The following is a 23,422-nucleotide window of genomic DNA, read 5'->3' on the forward strand; positions in this document are numbered from 1 at the left end:
AATATTTTTTATGATTTTATCGATGAAAGATTTTCTTATACATAAAAATCACAAAAGGTTTATAACAGACTATCCTGCACGGATCAGAGTCGTATCCAGAATTAGCTTGCTGAAAATAAAAAGTTATCATCTTTACGAAAGTATTTCAAACTAAAGATCCATGAAATTTTGATACTAAAATCAGGTTAGGGAAGAAAGAATCATCTCAACCCTATAAATGTCAAAGATGTCTAGTAAAGTTGTCCAAAGAGCAAGATATCCTATCAATTGTTTTTTTAATAGATATTAAAACACAAGGCATAAAATAATAAAATTATTCAGAAAGCATTTCATGGAGTAGAAAATCTCATTAAGCTAGTGCGTGATTCTTCATTGATCAACACTCGACCGAATATGTGTACACTCATCCCATGGGACAAAGACAAACGTATTGCGATTACTTTTATGAATAGCAATCGTATTGGCTTTTTGAAATAGAAGACTTCATTACAATCGCCACTTCTTTGGATTAAAAAATTTTATATACCTTCCAGATTCACCGTACCCTTTCCGGTAGTTTTATAATTTTTCCCATGTTCCATTTCCCTAAGTGGTCTGGAACGTTCACCTAACCATGTTCTCGATTAAAAATTGACATTAGTTTTATTAAGGTTTGCCACTTCAGGGTTGACCCTGGTCATTCCTATTGTTAATTCTTTTCAAATAATATCTCAATCTGTTCCACTTACCTACTTTTACATCATGGGAAATGGATGAGCAGTGAGTTGGATATCCTTACCTGGATCAAAATGAACGATTACTGGAGGATTAGTCAAACATTTCTTTAAGATTTTAACACTTGATCCTCAATCTTCGCTCCATCGGAAATTGTTGCCTTTCTTTAATAAATCATATAAAGGAGTGCCGCTCTGTTTGCCTAATTTTCACTCTAATTAGATTTTAATAAAAAAAATATTAAAAACAATTAGAACACAATCAAAAGAAGTTGACCAATCGATGATTATATTGACACACTTAGAATGATAAAATAGGTGCCAACGTTCCCTAATAAAATGAGGCTAAACAGAACTTTTGTAAAAAAGAAACGCATTCATAAAATACTATATATATCAACGAATGGACACTGAAGCTCATTTATATAGATATAAAAATGGAGTGTTTTTCAAACTTTGTATTGAGAATTATTCTTGAATTAAAACTAATTTTGTTTGGTCAATTATTTTTTGTTAGAATTTTGGAATTCATTTTTTTGGATAGGCTAATATAAATATTTGATATAAATAATAAATATATAAAATTATCTTTATAGATTTTATTTAAAAAAAATTTCTTTTCAATTTATCGCGCCCTCTAACGGATAAATATATTTTATGTATGCCATTTATATTCCTTTAATAAAACCAAATAGTTATATTTTTCAATATTTTAAATAAATATGATAAAATATAATTAATAAATGCGAAATTTTGAAAAAAAAAAATTAATTAAATAAAACAAATGAGCAATCAAATTAATAAGTTTACAAAAGTAATAATAGGAATAAAATATATTTGTATATATATAATAATAATAGTGAAAAGAAATAATTTTAAATATAGATTCTATATACTTTATTAAATACTAATAAAAATAATTAATTATAAATTAATCAAAATTTTTTTTTTGAAGTGAAATTATTTTTATTAAAAGGTTTCTAATATACATATTTATAATTTGAATAAAATCCCAATTTATAAGCTAATTATAACTATAAAAATATAAAATCTATATTATTTATATTTATTTTTTAAAATAAGGTAATAAAGTACCATAACGTAATTTTTAAAAAAAGAGAAGGAACATGAGAAGGTGTATCTATGTTAGGCGCCATGGATTGATGTACTATGCGACCTACAAATTTCCATTGAGATTCGTTGGCGTAGGAAAAACCTTCCAGGAAATTAAGCGCATCTTTTGGCCGAGTGCCTTGAAAAATTCTAATGCTCTAGGTCCAAAAGCACCGATTAGAAACAATCGAGGTTAGAGTAATATTAGGAATAGTAATGAATTTATTGTTCTTTCTAATTTCCGCTCTTACTAAGGAATTAGAGCAAAAGGAAGGTGCAATTCGATCAACGCATGTATAATCCCAGGCTAGCGAGATTCCTCTACTCCATATGATAAGAGTCATTCCGTCTGTGATATTGTCCTCGAGATTAAGACATACAGGTTCCAAAGTTGATGTATTAGCTGAACGGAGAGTTCTAGCAATAATTGAATTTATTGCCAGGTGGCGTAAATAGCGGCCTTTAGAGAAACGACAATGAAGAGTGTGATGGCCTAGACTCTCGATAGGGAGCGGACACTGTTTGCAAGATGAGGGTGTGACGATATCATTGCCTAAACGAAGATCTATTCGTATCCGAAGTTTTTCCTTGGAAAGAAGCAAACCAAGGTTGGAGCTAGGGAAAGCCTAAAGCCATTCATATCCCGTGTTGAAATGTTGAATTGATGATGGAGAATTACAACTTTGATTTAATGTGGGGAGGAATCAATACTTCGATTTATATGGGGAGGGGTTAATTATAAATTAACATAAAAGGAAAAAGTAACAAAAAATAAAAAGAAGATGGATAAAATTCCAAAATTTAGAAAAGTGGTATATTATTTACCAAATATTAATTATATATCTTTTCTTAAATATTCATTTACATAGTCTGCAATAATATCCAAATAATTTGAATAAGCTATTTCTTTTTTTTTGTTTACAAGTACATCTGAAACAATTTGAATTTGATTACATGAATATCACAACAAATAGATTATCTAAAAGATTACATTCTGTTGAATTCCAAAATTAGAGTTTTGAGTTATTTTAATAAATTAATCACAAAAGTACTTTGTGTTGACCTTAATTTTTTTTTATTATTTTTATACTCTTATTCTTATTTTTGTAAAAAAAAAAACTATCTTATATTTTATTATCTTGTGTAACCTAATGTTGTTAAACGGCTCAATTTGAGCCCATTTTTAAAAACGGCTAGCTTAATATTTTATCCAGAAAAATATTATGCAAGTCAAAAGATTTTGCTCATCTATGGCGCAGGCGCATAGGATTAAACAACTATTGGCGAAATCTCGATGTTTGGGCAGTATCTTCCTAACTATAATGTTGAGTTAGCCATTTTTTAAAAATCAGTTATGTGTAGCTATTAAAAATTGTCTCATTTTTTATTTTTGTAAAACTAACTTTATATATTTTCGTATTCAATTGGTAATAAAAAATTTTATATAAATTACCAGAAATGTTTTTTTTTACAAAAGTGAAATATAATTATTTTAGAAATATAATAAAAACTTATTTTACCTTAATAATAATTTTCTTAAACGTTTCGGCACCATATTAACATGGTGTCCCAGAAATAAAAAACTCCTGTAATTTTTTTGATTCTTCCACTTAGTTTTAGTAGGGAAAATTAACATTCGCTCAACTTATATAAAGGTAAAAATAATATATTTTTACTTGGGACAATGTATATTTTCGAAAATCCTTAACGTCCCATCTAAATGTGTTCATATGTGATTCACTAAATGAGATAGTTAGAACCCACGACATAGAATATTATCGTATTCCATATCCTGGCGATGTTTTACTTTCAATTTGAATCATTAAGAGATATGTTGAAATACTTTGAATAATTAAATGGGAAATTTTATATGTACAAATGAAAACAGAATCCCTTGAAATTGTTTTGTGTTTTTGTCAAGTTATAAAATTATGATGTATTATTTATTTTATCTTAAGGTAACCTAAAATATTTTCAAATATTATTTAGATTTTTATTTTTCTTTTCTAAAAAAAATTATCGCGATTATAAAAGAATGATCTTCAATAAATATTTAATATATTTTTTTTCCTACCCTAAAATTTGAGCAATGAGAATTTTTTTAATATTATTTTATCGTGAAAGATTTTAGTGCTACAAAAATCACAAAAGATTTATAAAAGTCTATCCTGCACGGAGTGGATCTAGAATTATCTTCCTGAAAATAAAAAGTTATCATATTGTTATGTTAGAAGTATGTCTGGAACGTTCCTAAAGTTCACATTGCTTTAATTTTTTATTAATTACCCCTTCAGGGTTGACCGTCCCTATTATTGGTAATTCTTTTCAAATAATGTCTCAATTTTTTTTTCCCTTACTTACTTTTACATCATACTAAATGGATGAGCCATACCTTGGGAAGTTGGGCTTAGAGCCCTGCTAAGTTATTTTTTGCTGCCCGAGCCCGAAAAAAAACAAAAAAAATTTGTCCCACCTCGACCAAATTATTTTAAAATTTTATTTTAAATATTAAATATCTAGGGAAAAATTAATAGACTTTCGAATAGGACATATGAAATGGTAATTTGGTTTTATTAGGACATGAAACTAATCGCCAATTTTTTTAAAGCATTTTAAATACATTTGAACGAAAATTATATTATTATTTTACACTGCTCAATTATTGATCATAAATCATTGTAAATAATTTTAGTTACATGTTTTATAATTTAATTATTGTAAGATCATTAAATAAACTTATTTCTTTCCAGCTATAAGTCAATTGTCTTCCTTCTAATTATATAAACATATTTGATCATAATTATATTTTTTGATATGTTTTTATATGTGATATTTTTCAAATAAAATCATAAAGTACATTTCAATTTTGTGTTCAAATAACTCAAATATTCGTTCTAAGGTATTTAAAAAATTTGTTAACTTCCCCAAATTTTGTCTGCCCCCCCCTCTTTCAAATGGGGAAAGTTGGAATTAGGCTTGATTTTCATGTCGGGATACCTTTTACAACCCCATCCGAGCCCAAGAAACGTCTTTAATATTCAAGCCCGACCCGAGCCTACAGTCAGTGCAGGCCTCAAGCTGTACCTGTGCATGGAACTTAAAAAATTTAGTTTATAGTAAAATAAGCTCTAAAAAATGAGAATTATTGTTACGGTAGTCAAATTTCAGGGAGTAAAGGATATTGAAACCAGAAGAATCAACAAATTTTGCTAATTGTAAAAATATTTGCCACCAGAATCGTAACCTAGACATAACGGCATACATTCCCTTGTCTAGATGTCATATCATATAAAGCTCAGACCTGTAAAATTAATTATATACATGTCTCATTTCATTCTAGACAGCTGTCTTTGATTTTCGAGAGCTAGATTTTAATCAATAAGTTATCTAATTATATTATTACACTAAAAATTGAAATAAATTGTATAAATTAGATATAGACTTATTTGTACATGAATGCGATTTCGAAATATACAAATGATTTTGTCAAAAAATAATATAAATAAATTAACAAATGTTTATAGGGGTGTATTTTATAAAATCGATGAAATGTGATCAATTCTATCTAAATAAGGTTGGATAAATGTTTCGATCCATTCTAACCCCGTCGATACAGAGTGAAAATATTTTGAAAATTCTGGTCCATTAATATACGATTTTTGTCGCGAAAATTCATCTTTAATACTTGGGGCGATATAAAAAAAAGTATATATATAAATATTTATGATAATTCTTATAAAATAGAATAAGCTTATAAATTTCAAAGGTAATGATAGTGCACATTTCGGGATACCGTATAACAAATACCAAATTTAAATATCAACCCAACTCCTCTTTATCTGGCGACCCTTTTTTTAACCTTAATCCTAACCCCGCCCGAAGGTTGGTTCAAGAGAAAATACTGATTCTACCTAGGATAAACTCTCGATCGTTAAGCTTACCTCGCTTCTTCAATCAAGGTCCCCAACCCTCTGGGCCAGCTGCCATTAAAAAAAAAGATTATTATTTTTTGTAATTAAATAATCATGCCCACATTAAGCTCCGTATGTGTTTAGTTTTTTTTTAAAATACGCATCATGTAAAAATAGTGTACAGCGGCAGGTAAAGATCAAAATCTTAATTTTAGAGATTCCACCACATTAATTCACCTATTTAAATATTAAGACAATGTTGTTTTTTTTTAAAAAAGTAATAAATATTATTCTCGTTATTATCAACCGGGTCAAATATTTTAAGAACAGGAAGTAGTAGAGGGTTACGGTTGCGAAGTCCCCTTCCACAGATAATTTTTTGTCTTTTAGTGAGACTCCCTGCCTCCCGCCAAAAATTCTGTTTTTTTTTCTTCAAAAGTGTTAAGTTTAAATTCCCCTTTTCTACATATTATTTTTTTTTTAAATTAAAAATTTTGTGGTCAAAAATCATTTTCATATTTTTTTTTATATAATCAGAAGATGGAGAAGTAAAAGGTTTAATTTACAAAATTTTTCATAGAAATTTTGATAAAGTCGGCGCAGACTCTGTATTCAAAGTATAGATTGAGGTTCACCACCTACATGTAGTGGTGATAAATAGCTCCATTTTTAACAGGTTTTTGAGTCAAATCTAAAAATGTCAAACCGATTTTTTTTAAGCATTTACTATCATATGATATTTTCTTTATCAAGGCTTTAACTTAAAGTAGGGGGAATGTGCCATAAACGGCCATGGTTGAAGACTGGCCACGACCCTTTAACTTTTTATCTATTTGATCGATTTCTCTCAAAAATGGTAAAAATTTGTATATTATATTTATGTTATGTACCTTACCTAAGTTCATTCATTGAATAGAGCCATCCAATAAAAAAATATTTCAAATAAACTCTTTTTAATACCTCTTTCTGGAAAAATCATGTTACACATTTTTTTTTTGTGAAAAAATTACTAATTTATATAAATAATATCCTAAGGCATTTAGCATTATTCGCATAAAAAATTAGACCTTAAAAGCTTTATTTAATAAGCATATAAAGGAATAATAATAGACAGGTGAGTCTTATCTGGCCAGGCATTGACTGGCCAGAATTCATACATTCATATTTAAAAGAAAAGAATATTTGGTGCAAATTCAAGTGAGAACAAATTAAAATGGCAATTGATGATATAATCATTAGTAAAAGATCAACATTATCAACAGCTACTAAGTATAATATTCCAAGAACAACATTAAGAAGAACAATGAATAAATATAAAGAGACTTTGCAATATCCTCATATGGGATGGCAATCAAATAGGTTAATAATCACCAGAGCTCAGGAGGACGTTTTAAAAGATTATATAATACAGGCTAGCAAATCTCTCATGGGTTTTGGCATAAAACAGGCATAATTTATATTATAAAGAATTTAATTATATATTAAATATTAGATAAGAATATTAGCTCATGATCTAGCAAAAAAATATGAGTTAAAATTTCCTGAAAGTTGGACCCGTGATGGAATGGCAGGCATGGATTAGTTTAAAGGATTCAAACATAGATATTCTACATTATCCTTAAGAACTACTGAAGCAGCAAGTTTGGCTAGAGCTAGAGGCTTTAATCCCTACAGTGTCAAAAAAATTTTTGATAATTTAAAATCTCTAATGGATGAATATAAATTTGAACCACAAGACATATGGAACATGGATGAGATAGGAATAACCACTGAGATCCTAGTAAAGTTATTGGAGAGATGGGCATGAAACAGGTAGGATTTTTAACCTCAGGTTAAAGAGGATCCATTGCTATAGCTATAAATGCAATTGGAAATAACATTCCTTTATGTTACTATTTCCTAGAATCCGATACAAAGATTGGATTATCAGAGATGGCCCTATAGGTTTTTATACACATTTATTATTTATATTTTACTTCATTCAGGTTGTATTGATGCTGGAAATGGATCAGGGTGGATGCAGGAAAATGAATTCCTGACATTTTAAACTCATTTTTGCAAACTAACAAAAGAATCCAAAACAAATAAAAATTTATTAATATTAGACAATCATTCTTCACATTGCTCACTGAGATCAATAAGATCTTTGCAGAGAAAATGGAATAATTATGCTCACCATACCACCACACAGCTCCCACAAGCTACAACCCCTTGATAAATCAGTCTTTGGCCCATTTAAATTTTTTTATAATAACAGTATTGATAATTGGACGTATAGGGAAATCATTTACTATATATGACATACCATCAATTATTAAAATGGAGCTTCCTAAAGCTAAAACCCCCAAAAATATTCAGAATGGATTTTTAGCCTGTGGGATATATCCCTACAACCCAAGATAGTTATTTAATATCTAATGATGATAATATGTCAGAATTATCCAATATTCCTTTGGCAGTGAGAAAATTACCTTATTGTGATCCTGAAAATGATTCAATAAATTCCACTTATAGTCTTATGCCTACCACTTCTAATCATGAGTTATATAACTTAACAATCATGCAACCAGTCCAATAATAATTTTAATTCACAATTTATTCTACCACATCCAATTTTATATAATAATATTATCGAAAGAGACAACAGGAAAAAGAAATCAGAAATTTTGACCTCATCACCATATAATAAACATAAATTATCAAATATTTTAAAAAAAACAATAAAAAGAAAAATCTAAAGAAAACTCAAGATGAGTGGCTTTGCATAATATGTAAGAAGGCGTATTCAAAGAGCAAGAAAGGTGAAGAGTGGATTAAATGCCTGAAATGAGAAGAATGGGCCTCATACTCAATGTACAAATAACAATGATTTATTTGTTTGTTATATATGTAAATAAAGATACTATAATTGTTTCATTTATAAATTAATAAAATGGTTTTCATTAATGTTGTTAGGCAATAATTGTCTAATCAAGTTTATTAAACATCATGAATGATTAAATTGTTGAAAAATCCCTTTAACAAGTAGATAGTTAAGATAATAATTTAAAAAATTATTAAATAGATAGTGATTAATTTTTATATTGAATTAAGAATGTTTAACAAAATAATTAAGATATTAATTTATAAAATATATTAAATAGATGATAATAAATTTAAATGTTAAAGCTAATTAAATTAGATAATTAAATTTTAATTACCTAAATATGAAAAAATAGGTCTTTTACAAATATTCATGTAAGATAATTAAGATAATAATTTACAATAAATATATAGCGATTAATTTTATATTGAAATAAGAATGTTTGATTTAATTTATAAAATATTATCATTAAATGGATGTTGATAAATTTAGATGTTAATACTAATTAAATTTGTGCATAATTAAATTTTTATATAGCTAAAAGATGAGGATATATATAAGATAGGTCTTTTGCAAGTATTTCGTATTGTAATGTTTCATATAAATAATAAAATTCTTAAATAATATATTATGGCCAGTCAATACATACCAAGTTTTGACTGTCCAGAAAGACAACTTTCACATAACAATCTAGTTCATAAACTATTATAGATAGAGCTTTGATTCAAATTTTATTTTAAAGATTGATAATTAGATTACACATTGATACAAAATTTTTTTGACTTAAACCCAAATCTTGATATCTTTTTTTTCAAAAAAGCAAAAAAAATGGCCATTCAGTGCACATTTCTCCCTATAACCATCTTGAAGAAAATATACGCCTGTCTCAAAGTTAGCGATTTTTTTTGACTGCTAGGATTTAGCCGATTAATCGGTAACTTCAGGCAAGAAATAGTCCAATTTTTAACAAAATCTTTTAAAATGTTTAAATAGGAATATAAAATTTTCAAATAGAGTTGTTGGTTGCTAAGATAAATCGATCTTACGAGGTTGGTAAATATTTACATTCGATTGACTTTTATTTAAAAATTATATACGATTAATAAAATAAAAAAATGTAAATATAGAAAAATATATGAATTCTCTAGAAAGCATCATGCAGTCCAGTCTAATGGATGGCCTTTGAAAACCAGGTTAAAATGACTTGAATAAATTTTAATAAAAATAATTTATTGCGCGATTTGGCGAAAAGCGAATTGCCAAAGATTCAAAATTAAATTAATATGAATGGGCTTCGAACCAATTTACCGATGTATATATTCCTTAACGAAAAATTTAAAAATTCCTTAACTGAGTGGATTCTTTATATCCTATTTAACCAAATGTGGAAGGAATCTCATCTGATAATTTTGAATCTGATAAACGAACGACCTTAAGAGTGAATAATAGTCTCAATGAATGTTAGTTATCATATTAACGGACCCTCGATTCGGAATGGATATGATCCATGTATCAGAAAATATGAAAAATTACAACCCAAAGAAAACGGGAGAAATAAAGAATCTTTGGAAATAATTTTTAATCTGTATAGATATCGGCGGTTCCTTAAATTTGTTATATAATATTAATTAAAGAATTTATTCATATTATTATCAATTTTTTTTAAAAAAAATCGAATTTATACATTTCTTATTTAAAAAAAAAATGGTAGCCCCCTTTCCGCCAATCAGGCAAATGCCTCTGATTATAAACCCTCTCTAAATTATAGCAAATGGAACCTTTTTTCGGACATCAAAACGGGAACAGGCCGAAACCCCGAAAACCCGATTAAATTCAATAACCGAACGTTTAAAAAGTTCAGAAACCATCATAAACTTATATATATTTAGAACGGGAAACACTTTATTTAGTCCAGGTTTTCTTTAAGCTCTATATTTGATTAATAATTTAATTTATAAAAAAAAATCCTTTTTTTTCTTCATTCCCTTCCGTTTAGCTATAATAAGCCGATTTATTTTACCAAAAACCTTTCATCTATTTTTTTTTATTTAAAAAAGAAAAATTCGAATCTTTTAACTTGTATAAAAGCGATTTGAACTCGTCAACATCTTCGACTTTATTTTCGTGGCTATATAATATATTAATAATAAAAAAAAAAATTCAAAATAAATTCGGATATTTAAGTTTAAAAAAAAGCCCTGAAAAGCGATAGCTTACACACTCTCATAAACTATTATCTAATATGCCGCGGGGCTATGTTCTTGTTTGTCGGTCTTACTGAATAGATCAATCCTACTCGGAAAAGTGGCTAAGATTTTGGCAAAGACCCTGCCTTAATTCCAGAGAACGAGCTAGAACACTGGCTGCTTCTTTTAACCGTTTTAAAGAAGTAGAAAAAACGTATTGTTTGGAAGAATCGCTTTATGAATAGGAATTATTAAAATGTTAATTTTTTTTACATTCGCGTGTTGAGGGCCATAAGGCTGTAAGCGAGATTGTAATTGCTTCTAACCATGGAATATATCTCGTGTCCAGGAAAAATTAGACCTTCGGCGATATTAATTAGACGGCTTTGACTTTTTGAAATTAAGTGAAATGTATAAATTTTCGTTAGGTTTTTAAAAAAAAGATTGTAATAAATTTAATTTTTTTTTAAAAAAAATTTTGAGTGAACCGGTTTAGCAAAAGTTTTTTCTATTCTTTTCCACTTAAAAGGCCAATAAATATAAACAACCTAAACTATCTTTCTAAATGTTCCCATAGTTCCCGACATGGCTCATTCGGACCTCATGTCTCGATTCGTTTATTTTTGAAACTATAGAAAAAAGCTTAGAATAATTGCAGGCGCCCCCATGAGGGTTTATTATTTTATTTACCCTAGAGGATCTCAATTAATCTGCTCCCTTGCATTTCAATCCACGGATCCCTTATGTCCTATTAACTTATCCTAAATATTGTTTTTATTGTCTTTTATATATTTTTTAATATAAGTTACGTGTTATTTTGTTTGTTATTAAAGTGGGACTGAAATACAATCGAGTGTTTTGTTTGAACAATCAAAAAAATCATTAAAATTCCGAAAGAGAAGAGTGTGACAAAATCACAAAAATATGGGGATAAAAATATAGAATTTTTTTTATTATTAAATAAACAAGAGCTAATATTAAAGAAATTCTTTCAAAAAAACATAAAAAGGGCTAACTTAAATACTATTGTACTCACCTAATTTAGTTCTTAAAATTGATCAAACTTAATCTTTTTCGCTTCGACGTTTGTTTTAAATTGTATTATTTATTATAACTGCAAAATTGAGTTTTTATTGGATTATTGGAACAGGAAATCCTCAATCAAGACAAATATAAGAACTGGAATCCATCTTTTAAAATTTATAGACCGGAAAAGCTAAAAGTTACAGGGGTTGGAGGTAAATTTAGGGCTTCAATTGGGTACTCGGATATTAAATATATTTTTTTTTAAAACTTGAAATCGAAAGGATTGAGATTGGGTATTAATCGTGATTGTCTATATCGCGAATCGGTAATTTGGCTGGATAAATCTTCGTGTTGCTTCCTATCGAATTTATTATGCGTGAGTAGGATTAGGCAAGCCATTAAGCTAGGTAGTCCCGAAGGCATTAGCTCGCACAATGGTCTAAAATGATTGTATCTTAATTATATATATATTTAGTTTGTAGTTTACTATATAATGAGTGATAATAAAAATATTTTGGCACTTTAGGTTGGGCTCTGAACCGGAAAGGGTTCATATTCTAAATTCGAACTATATGTTATAAAAATAAGTGGTTATTAATTGCTAGAATCTTGAAATGTCTTTAATTTTTTTTAACTCTGGACCCGGTCCCTTTTGTTTGTCGAAGGGTTCACATTCTTGTTTCATTCAATCAAAAAAAAAATTTAAACAAAATAAACTTTATAAAAATGGATGACACCAACATTTTAAAACAACTGAATTATATATTAATTAAAGTGCGCACAAATTGAGCGTTTTATCGTCTGCGTTGCTAGCGGCGTATAAAGGCATTTCAAATGGTATCGTACAAATTGGTCAAATTAACGCTTTGCGTTTGCACCCATTTCAAAAAAAAACGTAAAACTGGTTTGTTTTTTATGTGAAATATTATATAAAATGTAATGAAATATAACTTACCTATATTTTAAAATGGAATATTTCGAAATTAATGAAATAAAATGGGCAGACGATAATATAATTTACAAAAACAAATTCTTTTCTTTAGAAATCGACGATATTTATAATAAAGGCAACTTCAATTTAAACAAGGGATGCTTTGCTTTACGTTTTTTTAAAAAAAATATGGCGAAATCCCGATGTTCAATTAGATCGCATCATGATGCATTATTTAACGGTATCAAAATCACAGCTGAGATTCTTCGTAGTAATAATAATTCAAATATACGTGTCACCATATGTTTTTGAAATTTTATCGGTCATCATCATAACGCTCCATATTTATAAATTACACTTATTTATTGGATTGATTTAAATAACGCAGCCTAAACAACGCACTGATTACACATAACGCGTTTATTATAAATGAGGACTAAATACATAGTATTTTTAATAATAAAGCTTCTAACATTTAATCAACTTAAAACATAGCAAATATTTAATTTCAATTATTAAAAAAAAATAAATAGCGAAATGATTAAATAGCACTTAAATCATATAACCAATGAATTGCATCTATTTCCTGTATAGAACCGGTTTTCTAAAAATTTCAAAATGGGTTCTGGTTCCTTATTACCTAAATTTTGCCCGGTTCCGATGGTTTCATTTCATGTTCCAAACTCTGATTTAACATACGATTCATTAAAAAAAATAATACCTCTGCCAACCAGTTACTATGATTCCTTTGACTCTGTCAGTCTCTTTTCCGGGCAAGTCTTTCTGATACATCACGTTAATCCAATCATAATTATTGTCCAAATGATAGCTTATGTCAGTTATTTGCACATTTTCGCCAGTGGCACCTTTATTTATTTATTTTTAAAAAAAATAATAATATTTAAAAAGATTTTAATATTTTTTTAAATTAAATTTGCAATGTTTTTTCCGACAATGTGTTTACTTTTACAACTTTAAATCATTTTTGAGCGCCTTTTTTTTAAATTTAAAAATTTAATTTTACCGGAAATGTACCTTTCTTATTAATTTCGGACAATTTTATTGTTAACCTTTGAGTCATTTATAAGTCATCTAAAAAAAAAATATATTATAAATTATATTGGGTTTAAAAGTTCGCGGAAAAATTGTCTGAAATTCATAGGGTAAGTATTCCCATATATGGCGGAATTCATTTCCGGTAAAATCAGCTGTTTAAATTCTTAAAAACGCGCTCAAAGAAAAAATAACACGTTGGTTGCGGGGTTTGGAAATAAAAAATAACGTAATTTAGATAAGAGAAAACGAATCCCGTTTCCTACAATTTTTTTTAATGTTTATTTATATTATTGTCGTCATTAAAGGGAGATTTAAAAAAAAATTGTTTAACATCTATTTAAAAGTTTTGAATTTTATCGGATTATTATTAGATTTCCTTCAACAGTGGAGCCTAATAATAGTAGAAAAATGAACCACGTATTTTTTGTTATCATAATTTTTAGGGAAACCTTAAAGATTAAATCAAACATTGGGTCGGTATTTCCTCCATATATTATTTTCGATACAATCCTTGAAATTAAAGATTACAATTTTTTTAATGTTTATTTTATCATTGTCATAAAGGAAGATTAAAAAAAAATCGTTTAACATCTATTTAATTCATCGTTTCCATATATTAAAAAGTTTTGATTTTTATCGGATTATCATTAGATTTCCTCCAACAATAATATTGGAAGTGGAGCCTAATAATGGTAGAAAAATGAACCACGTATTTTTTTGTTATTATAATTTTTAGGGAAACCTTAAAGATAAAATCGAACATTGGGTCGGTATTTCCTCCATATCATTATTTTCGATACAATCCTCGAACTTAAAGATTACAATTTTTTTTTGCACATTTCTCGAATTTTCTCTCTTCTATTTTAAGTTTTATTTAAAAAGAACGTCCAAAATATTTCTTTTCTTTTTATAAATATGAAATCAGCCTTAAAATGGATAAGAAGAAAAAATTTTTAAGCCTTATGAATTTATTATAAAATTAAATCAAAGTAAAAACTCAAATTTTTTTTTTTTGCAAAATTATAACTTAAAATTTTTATAAGGTATCATAAATTTATATTAAAATGTTGTTATTGAATCAAATATTAGTGACCTGCAGGTACACGAGCCGGGCCGTATTTTAATATTTTTAATATTCCCGGGTTGGGTGGTATAATTTAAAATCTTATATTTTAAATCGCCATTATTAGCTATAAATATTAAAAATATATATATTTTAAAAAAATCCGGAATTTGTTTTTTTAAATATTAGTTCTGATTCTGAATGACTAGTCGCAAATATAATATTATATCCAACTATAATATAATACATGAGCACGTAAAAATTCCACCTTAAAAAATGGATTTAAAATATATTTAAAAAAAATGATTTTAATACACCTTGCTAAATAGTTTTTTTTTTCTTGATATGAATAATATCAATATATAAATTATTTCCGTATCCCGTGAAAATATATAAAAATGTTAACAGACCGATTCTGGCACACATCATATATAATCTTAACTTTGTCAACCGTCAATTTTTTTTAAAAAAAACCTAAGTTTATTGATATAAGATTAAATTAAATGAGGACAAATATTAAAAATTCTCTCTTTTTTTCGTGGTACTCTGTTTTTTTTTTAATTTAAATTTTGTTGCACATGTTTAAAAAAAAATTATGGCAACATAAATCCAATGCTAACAAAGGTCTCTAAAACTGAGAAGAATAAACAAAAGGAACCATAATTACACGAATCATATAAGTATATATATAAATGTGTAACACCTTTAAATGCCGAAGCCGCCCAAATGTGTCTGAAAGTGGCAAAATTTTTATCGAATATGTGAGGAGGTATGTCCTGGAGGATATTCGGTCTGTAATTCCACATGACCAGTTCGATTTTATCGCCTAGCTTGGAACCTTTATTTCGGTAAATAAATTTAAATTAAAAATTTTAAAGAGATAATTTTTTTCTCAATTCCTGCGCTTGGCACTCATAATATGACGGTGACAAAGCGTCCATAGAAGCAAAGACCCATTAATTTAGCTAAAACTATCACTCAAGCCCGGAGATCTTGCATATAGAATGGTAGAAGGGTTTGGGACATCTATTAACTAAATATTGAGGATCGCGTAATATTTTAGGACTAAAATATTGGGTTAACCGTTTTTGCAATAGAGCCGTTTAACAACACTAATTTTTACCCATGTCATTTTTCTTAAAAAATTCATACAATAAAATCCATATATGCTACATTAGAAAAATAAATTAATACTATTTTTCAGAGTTGTTAAAGGATCTAGATACTTGTATCCAGATGTAAAAATGTGGTATCTGTATCTAGATAGATTTTTGATTAAAATATCGGTATCTAAATATTATTTTAGACGATGTATCTGTATCTAGATACATTTAAAAAGTATCTTTTAACAACTCTGCTATTTTTTATTTAGTGTTGCTAAATGACTCGATTTGAGGCGATTTTAACTTTTCATCCCAACTTTGGCTTCGGCAAACCACGAGTTCAGAGCAGAGATTTTAATATTTAAAAAAGAAAGAAAAATTTTTTATCGATTATCTATTCCTATCTCGAATGAAAAAAAAAATTTTTTTTAATTTTTGAGATTTTTACTCAAGACAAATTCCGCTCAATAAAAATAAAAATTGCTTCTTAAATAGTAAACTTCACGCTTTATTAACCGATATATGTATTAACTTCCCCCCCCCCGGTTTGCCATTAGTCGGTCATTTTGGGAGGGGTAAAATAGTTAACTTAGCCATCCATAACATACTATAAGCTGCCGGAAACGATAGAAATTTTATAATTTCGGTACACGTGTATGCATAAAGAATCTTACTTAGCTGTAAGGGGAACCCTAACTGTCAATAATATTTTTCTAAGACCAAAATAAAATGAGCTAAAAATCGGTGCTTCCATTCCATCCTATCTAGTATAGTTGAATAGTAATTTCAATAAAGTTAAGTAGCGTAACGATATTCAAACATAATTTCGAATCATTGGGATTAGTGTCGTCAAACAAACGGCTAGATTTGAGCCAAGAACAATATCACGCTAGTCTAAAAAAAATTGGTCCATAAGATAGCATAAAGGGTTTGGATGGATATCCATCAGTAAAATCTCTAGGCTTAGGCGCAATATTTTTCTGGCTCAAATAGAGCCGTTTATCAACACTAATTGGGATTATATTATACGAAACTGTCAAAAAAAAATTCGATCATTTATATACGTATTAAAACGTCGCGAGGTATGTGCCTAAACATGTCGTCCCAAATCAAAATTTTGATGTGGGGATAGGAGGCCTCCATGTACCTGACTATTTTGAGGATGTGATTCAAGAATATCTCGTCTAAGCTAATGGATAAATCTTTGAATTGACCGCCAATTTGTCGGTTATCGTCGGGATACACCAGCTTCGAACACAGCTGACATTTTCCCATATGATAAACCTTATCAATTTTTTTTTTTTTAAAGGGCCAAATAAAAAAAAAACATATAGATATGTTAAATTTTAACTACCATCTCATAATTTAAGAGAAATAAAATTTAAGAGCCGCTGTAAAATAATCAGAATATAGGTTTGCGAAGAGTTGGAGTTTTTGCTTGCCCGCCCATTCCCACGGGTGTGAGTGAGCGGGCTTTCTAAAAAATCTTAAACATTGGGCGGATGAATTTTAAATATTTTTTTCCACGTCGAAATGAGCAGAACAGACTTCTATTTATTATCATTTTTAATTTCATGTTATTCCATATTTTATAATTCCAAGCGGAATGATAAAGATTCATTATATTTTAAATGATTATTATTTATGGTTGTATAAAATTAATTGTATTTTAAAGGATTATATAATATATATATATATATTACGAACCTGTTGTTAGCCATGTATTTTGTTTATTTTTGTGGAAAAAGAAAAATACAGTGGCAACAAAGGAAAAGGAGATTCATTATTTTATTTTTGTTGAAAAGGAAGAAAATTTTATGATTTATAAATTATTGAAAAGACAAAGAATATATATAATTAATAAAGATTCATAAATTAGAGAAGAGACAAAGAAAATATATAATTAATAAAGGTAAAAATACTTTCAATTTAAGGATACTTTCAATTTAATTTACTTTCATTTTAATTTACTTTCATTTTGATTTACGTTCATTTTAATTTACTTTCAATTTAATTTACTTTCATTTTAATTTGTGTTCATTTTAATTTACTTTCATATTAATGTACTTTCATTTTTAATGGTGCCGTGACCAGGATTCGAAATTCAGGAATCGAAGGAAAAGAATACAAAATTAAAACAGTAGCATATTCTAAGAAGTTTCCATTGTTGCCACTGTATTTTTCTTTTTCCACAAAAATAAACAAAATACATGGCTAACAACAGGTTCGTAATATATATATATTATAATCCTTTATAATACAATTAATTTTATACAACCATAAATAATAATCATTTAAAATATAATGAATCTTTATCATTCTAATACAACACCTACTTTTGCAGATCTCTAATTTCAATATCAGCAAAAAATATCGGTACAAGCCCTAATCATCAAATGTTATTGTATCGCAATATAATAAACAATTAATCCAAACCTCATCTGCCCCGATGTGCAAGCTTTTGATCCCGGGGTGCAATTGAACTATTTGGTCGATCATTTTTTTAATGAGTTGGAATGATTCGCCCTTACTTGGGCATATCGTGTCGGAAAATTCGGGGACTTCCCTCAGATGACTGAATTGAGGATGTTTAAGTACAAACTTTGAATAAAAATTTATAAATTAAATTAATATATTAAAAAACAATTATCATGAATATGCACCAAAATAAGTATCATTGAGAGAATGTTGAAATATAGTAAATTAGTTTTAAAAAAAAATCAAAATTTATTTAAATGATCTTCATAGGACTTAAAAATTGGTGAAGAAAGTGTAAAATTTTTGGGATGAAGAAAGAGAATTAAATTTAAGAATACTATTTATGGAGATTACATTTTCGATTGTGTGACCTAACAATATAATGTAGGACCTGTGGATTTCCTTGCTGGATAACTTTTTTAGATGTTTGAATTAATTATATTTAAAATAATTGATGATTTTACTAATCTTGTTTATTATGAAACATAACCCAATGGACAGATTTCAAACACAATTTTATTATAAAACGGTTGTTGGAAATAGATAGCCACATCTATAGAGAAGAGATATAAAGGCCTTAATTGATATTGGGGGGAAAAAAAGAATTAGATATAGATATTAAAAATGTGATGGGCGGAAAATTCTTACAAAAAAAATATATTTTAAGGGATGGTCAGGACTTTTGATAAAATTTCAAATGGTCAAGGCTTGACTTTTTGTAAAAATTTGTCGGGTGGGCTCGGGCGAAATTTGCAGATCTTTAATGGGTTAATTCCAGGGTTGTTAAAGTAGCACGCTGTAGCGTTCTATTTATGTTAGTTTAGATAATTAATAGCGCGCTATTTTATTTTTATTTACCATAGTGAATATAAAACATGAAAATTTTAATTTCTTTTTAATGTTTTTCTTTATTAAATATATTTTTAATTTAATATTGAGTTTTTTTTAATGATAACATATTGAATCATTAATTTTTTTTTAATATTTTATTATTTAATTTTTGAAAGCGAAATTTAAATATTTTCCTTGGTGTAAAAAAATAATATTTAAATATATCGCGCCCACTTGCGGATAGATATATATTTTTATATATCTTTGAATAAAAAAATAAGCTAATATAAACATAACTATTTAAACATTCATTTTAATAAGTTTACATAAGTAATAGAAATAAAATAAATTTACACAATATATCGTATTTATTACCATATAAAGATGACAAATTATCAATGTTTAATATTAATAAATGCCAGGGAAATGAAAGTGTCATTTGAACTTATAAACAATTAGTATTCATTTTTTTAAATTTGACTTAAGCGTTCTTACGCATCATCAGTAAATATACATTAATTTTTTTTTAAAAAATGAATGCAGAATCATGTTTAACTTTTCCTCAAGGAGATTCAGGAAATGTAAAACGTTTCTTTGGGATAACTACTTTTATCAAATATCAAATAAAAGTATTATGAATAATTTCAACACTGATTCCTTTGAAAAATAGAAAGCCATAATTAAAAAATGGGAAAAAAATCAAATTTATCATTTAAAATAACTAACACAGCCAAATGTCTTCACTAGGTGTTCTTAAAGATCTCCAATAAATTTTATGGTGAAAAAAATCAACCTATTAATCTAACCCCCCTCCTCAATTCCCTAGTTCCTGGCTAGCTCTAATGTTGTTAAACGGCTCGATAGCCAAAAATCGGCTCAAATTGAACCGTTTAACAGTATCGTAAGTATAATTTTAAGAGCTTTTAGCTGTGCTTAGCATTTAATTATTTATCAAGAAACAGTGAAATATTTTTTTAAAAAAAATTTGAAAAGTATCCTTAAAAATATAAGACTGCTGAGTTAGGTCTTATTTATTAAACGCCTTATACTTATATTTCAAATATTATTAACGCCATTAAAAATCAGTTGTGATTTCAATAGCGTTAAAAACGCGACACTTGGACATAACGCGTTTACTATAAATGAGGTCTTTATTTAGTACAATGAGGATTCTCTATAATAAAATGATAACATTATTTTATTTTTTTTTACAATGCTCTCGAAAATTCCCAAAAAATTTAACATTGGGTTTACTTTAAATCTAAATGTCTATTTTTTAAAAATAATCCATACCTTCTTATATTCTAGCTAATATCCCTAATTAATTATCAATTCAAATTTAAGCCTATATCTTGGTGTGGGTGGGATAGTCACATACATTGCAATGGTAAGTATCTAAAAAACTAATATAGAATTTTATGATAATTTAAATTTTTTTAGGGAGAAGTAGAGGTAATCAAACTTAATCAAATATCCAAATCGAATATATATACATTCCTCTATAAAAGGAATACCCAAAAATCAAATGACATAAAATTCCACCGAGAGAATTGTAAATAGTTGATATTTATATCAGTTAAATACCAAGATAAATGAAAATGTCAACTTTGAGAGGTCAGCACAAGGTTCTCATGGATGACCAGCAAATTAACTTGGTACAAATTGCCTAAACCATCCAATAATAATATTTTATGAAGAAAGAGTCATTTAAATTTGCATAATTGTAAGCTTTACAAAAATTAAAACTTTCAGGCCCTGCCAATAAAAAATTTTTGGAGAATTTGTCCAAATTTGGTGGTGCTTAGTAAGTGTGATATTTAAAAATTGGGTGAAATGGGGAAGGAGTTTATGTTGCTTGATTTGAAGAGCAGATTCGGTTAAGATATGGGTAATTTAGAAAAAAAATAGTCTTTGTAAACATAATAAGCATTGTATGCAGCAAGAAGAAAGATGGAAGCAAATGGTTATATAGGTAAATGGCATTAATTGAAATATTGTATGAGTAGAATGTTGTTATATTTAGTTTTTTTAAAAAAATATTGAGTTATGATGAGTATGGGAATGACTAAAATACGCTACCCCGGTAACTAAGAATCTGCTATACAATCAATATAATATAAGAAAATAATATGGATTCCTGTTTAACTTTTCAATAAAAAAAACAAAAAAAAACTTCTTTTATTTCTTGACTAAAATAAGAAACCCTAAATTATGGACTATTATTTTTAAAAAAAATTAATATAGAATCAAGTTTATCTATTGAATTTAATTCAGAAAATGTAAAAATTTATTATAATTTTTTTTTTAAATTAGTGGTATTGAAAAAAACACTATATTTTTTTTGACTAAACTAAAAGATCCCTTATTAAAAAATAAAATATAGAATCATGTATAACTCTTCAAGAGGATTCGGAAGATGTTAATATTAACTCCTTTTTTTTTAATTTTAAATATTTTTATGAATAAACTAAGAATTCTCTATTGGAAAGGCTCATAAAAAATGAATATAGAGTGGCATATAATTTGTCAAGAGGATTCAGAAAATGTTAATATTCATATTTTAATGATTGTGCCAATATAAAATTGGGATATTCCTTACATTTATTTATACAACCATAACAATATATATAGATCCAAATATCACATTATAATAGATGCTATGGGTGTTAGGTAGTTACCCATCACCCATTATTATATTAATCATGAATATACATATAATCATCATAAAATATATCTAATTAACAAATATACTAATTCATAATATGCAAATAATATATGATATATTATATATTTCCATAACATCAATAATAACCATATATGTATACTTACCACATTACTAAACATATGTTTTTAAAATAGTGCTTTTCAATATCCCACTAATTTTTACATTTTCTGAATCATATTAAAGAGAAAAACTTGAATCTATTTTAATTTTTTTAAATCCATAATTAGCGAGGATTCTTATTTTAGCCATGAAAAAAAATTTTTAAAAACACTTTCTAAATCATATTGAAGGGCTAAACAGGAATTTATATTATTTTTATATAAATTATGCTTGTTTAATAGGTGATTCTTAGTTTCGTTATGGTATTTTACTCATATCTAAGAGTTTTATTTGTTTAAAAAGATAATAGTGATCCGTCATAATCTTATATATATAATAGTGATAACTAGGGGTTATTTTTTGCTTAAGATCTTTGTTACTAAAATCATTTATTATATCATTCATTAATTAATCTATATCAAATTTAATACATAAAACATTAACTATTTTATTTTTAAAATATATTATTATCTTAAACTTACAGGTAATAAATGGAATATTACAAAAAAAATAAATAGGGAATGATGTTAATTAAGAAATCATACTTCTAAATGGCCAAATGTTTGTACCAAAGGAATGATTTCAATGTTATGATTTTTGGTTATGTTCAATATTTGAAGAATATCATCTTCCTTGTAACAATCATCACGACTTATTATTTCTATATCACCTATATATGGAAACATATCTTCATATTCAATTAAAATTCCTGTCACACCAAGCTTGCTAAAAATGGGAATTATCTGGTGATTGTTTTATATCAATGATCATTAAAACAAACTATAAATACTTGAGCTAGATAATATAAAGACAAAGGTGCTCCTTTCAAATCTAAATGAATAATTCTGTATTATATAATTAGTTTGATATAAAATAATTTTAAAAAAACTTATTTAAAAAATTATAATCAATTCTTTTATCCCATCTTTCGTAAATTCCTTTATTTTTTATCATATTATATCTATTAAAACTATATCAATTTTAAGAATGAATTGGAAAATATATTATTACATTCTATGTATTGCAAAGAGTTGAATTAAAATGAATGATAATATAATAACAGATTTCTTCCTGGCATTTCTAATAACAATATTCCAAATTGTTCGCATGAATTTTAAAATTTAGGACAGCCACATGTTTTGAAAAAAACTGTACAATCTGACAGAAAAGTCGATGTTTGTTATAACATATGAATGTTTACAATGAGCGTTTCCAACTCTGCGTTTGGAGGTAAGTTAAGGGTGGGGTAAATTTGAGGGGTTGTATAATACATGAAAAAGGGCAAAATGTATTGCTATAAAAATTGATACATTTATTGACCTAT

At 27.2% G+C, this 23,422-nt stretch overlaps 1 protein-coding gene across 1 annotated transcript; it reads right to left on the reverse strand.

The window, feature by feature from the left end:
• Nucleotides 1-5,323: 5,323 nt before the first annotated feature.
• On the reverse strand, nt 5,324-23,228 carry LOC135931750 (hexosaminidase D-like). Its single transcript, XM_065469038.1, has 12 exons — nt 23,110-23,228; nt 22,988-23,068; nt 22,889-22,943; nt 22,644-22,841; nt 18,402-18,566; nt 17,030-17,249; nt 15,566-15,700; nt 13,465-13,609; nt 12,081-12,266; nt 11,060-11,176; nt 10,678-10,728; nt 5,324-5,510 (listed from the first exon to the last, which is right to left on the reverse strand). Exons 1-12 carry the CDS (start codon nt 23,205-23,207, stop codon nt 5,360-5,362), a joined length of 1,602 nt encoding a protein of 533 aa, XP_065325110.1. The 5' UTR covers nt 23,208-23,228; the 3' UTR covers nt 5,324-5,359.
• Nucleotides 23,229-23,422: the final 194 nt, after the last annotated feature.

The sequence above is a fragment of the Gordionus sp. m RMFG-2023 genome, chromosome 1 (assembly GCF_954871325.1).
Source record: "Gordionus sp. m RMFG-2023 chromosome 1, tfGorSpeb1-WG-v2, whole genome shotgun sequence".
Lineage (NCBI taxonomy): Eukaryota > Metazoa > Nematomorpha > Gordioida > Chordodea > Parachordodidae > Gordionus > Gordionus sp. m RMFG-2023.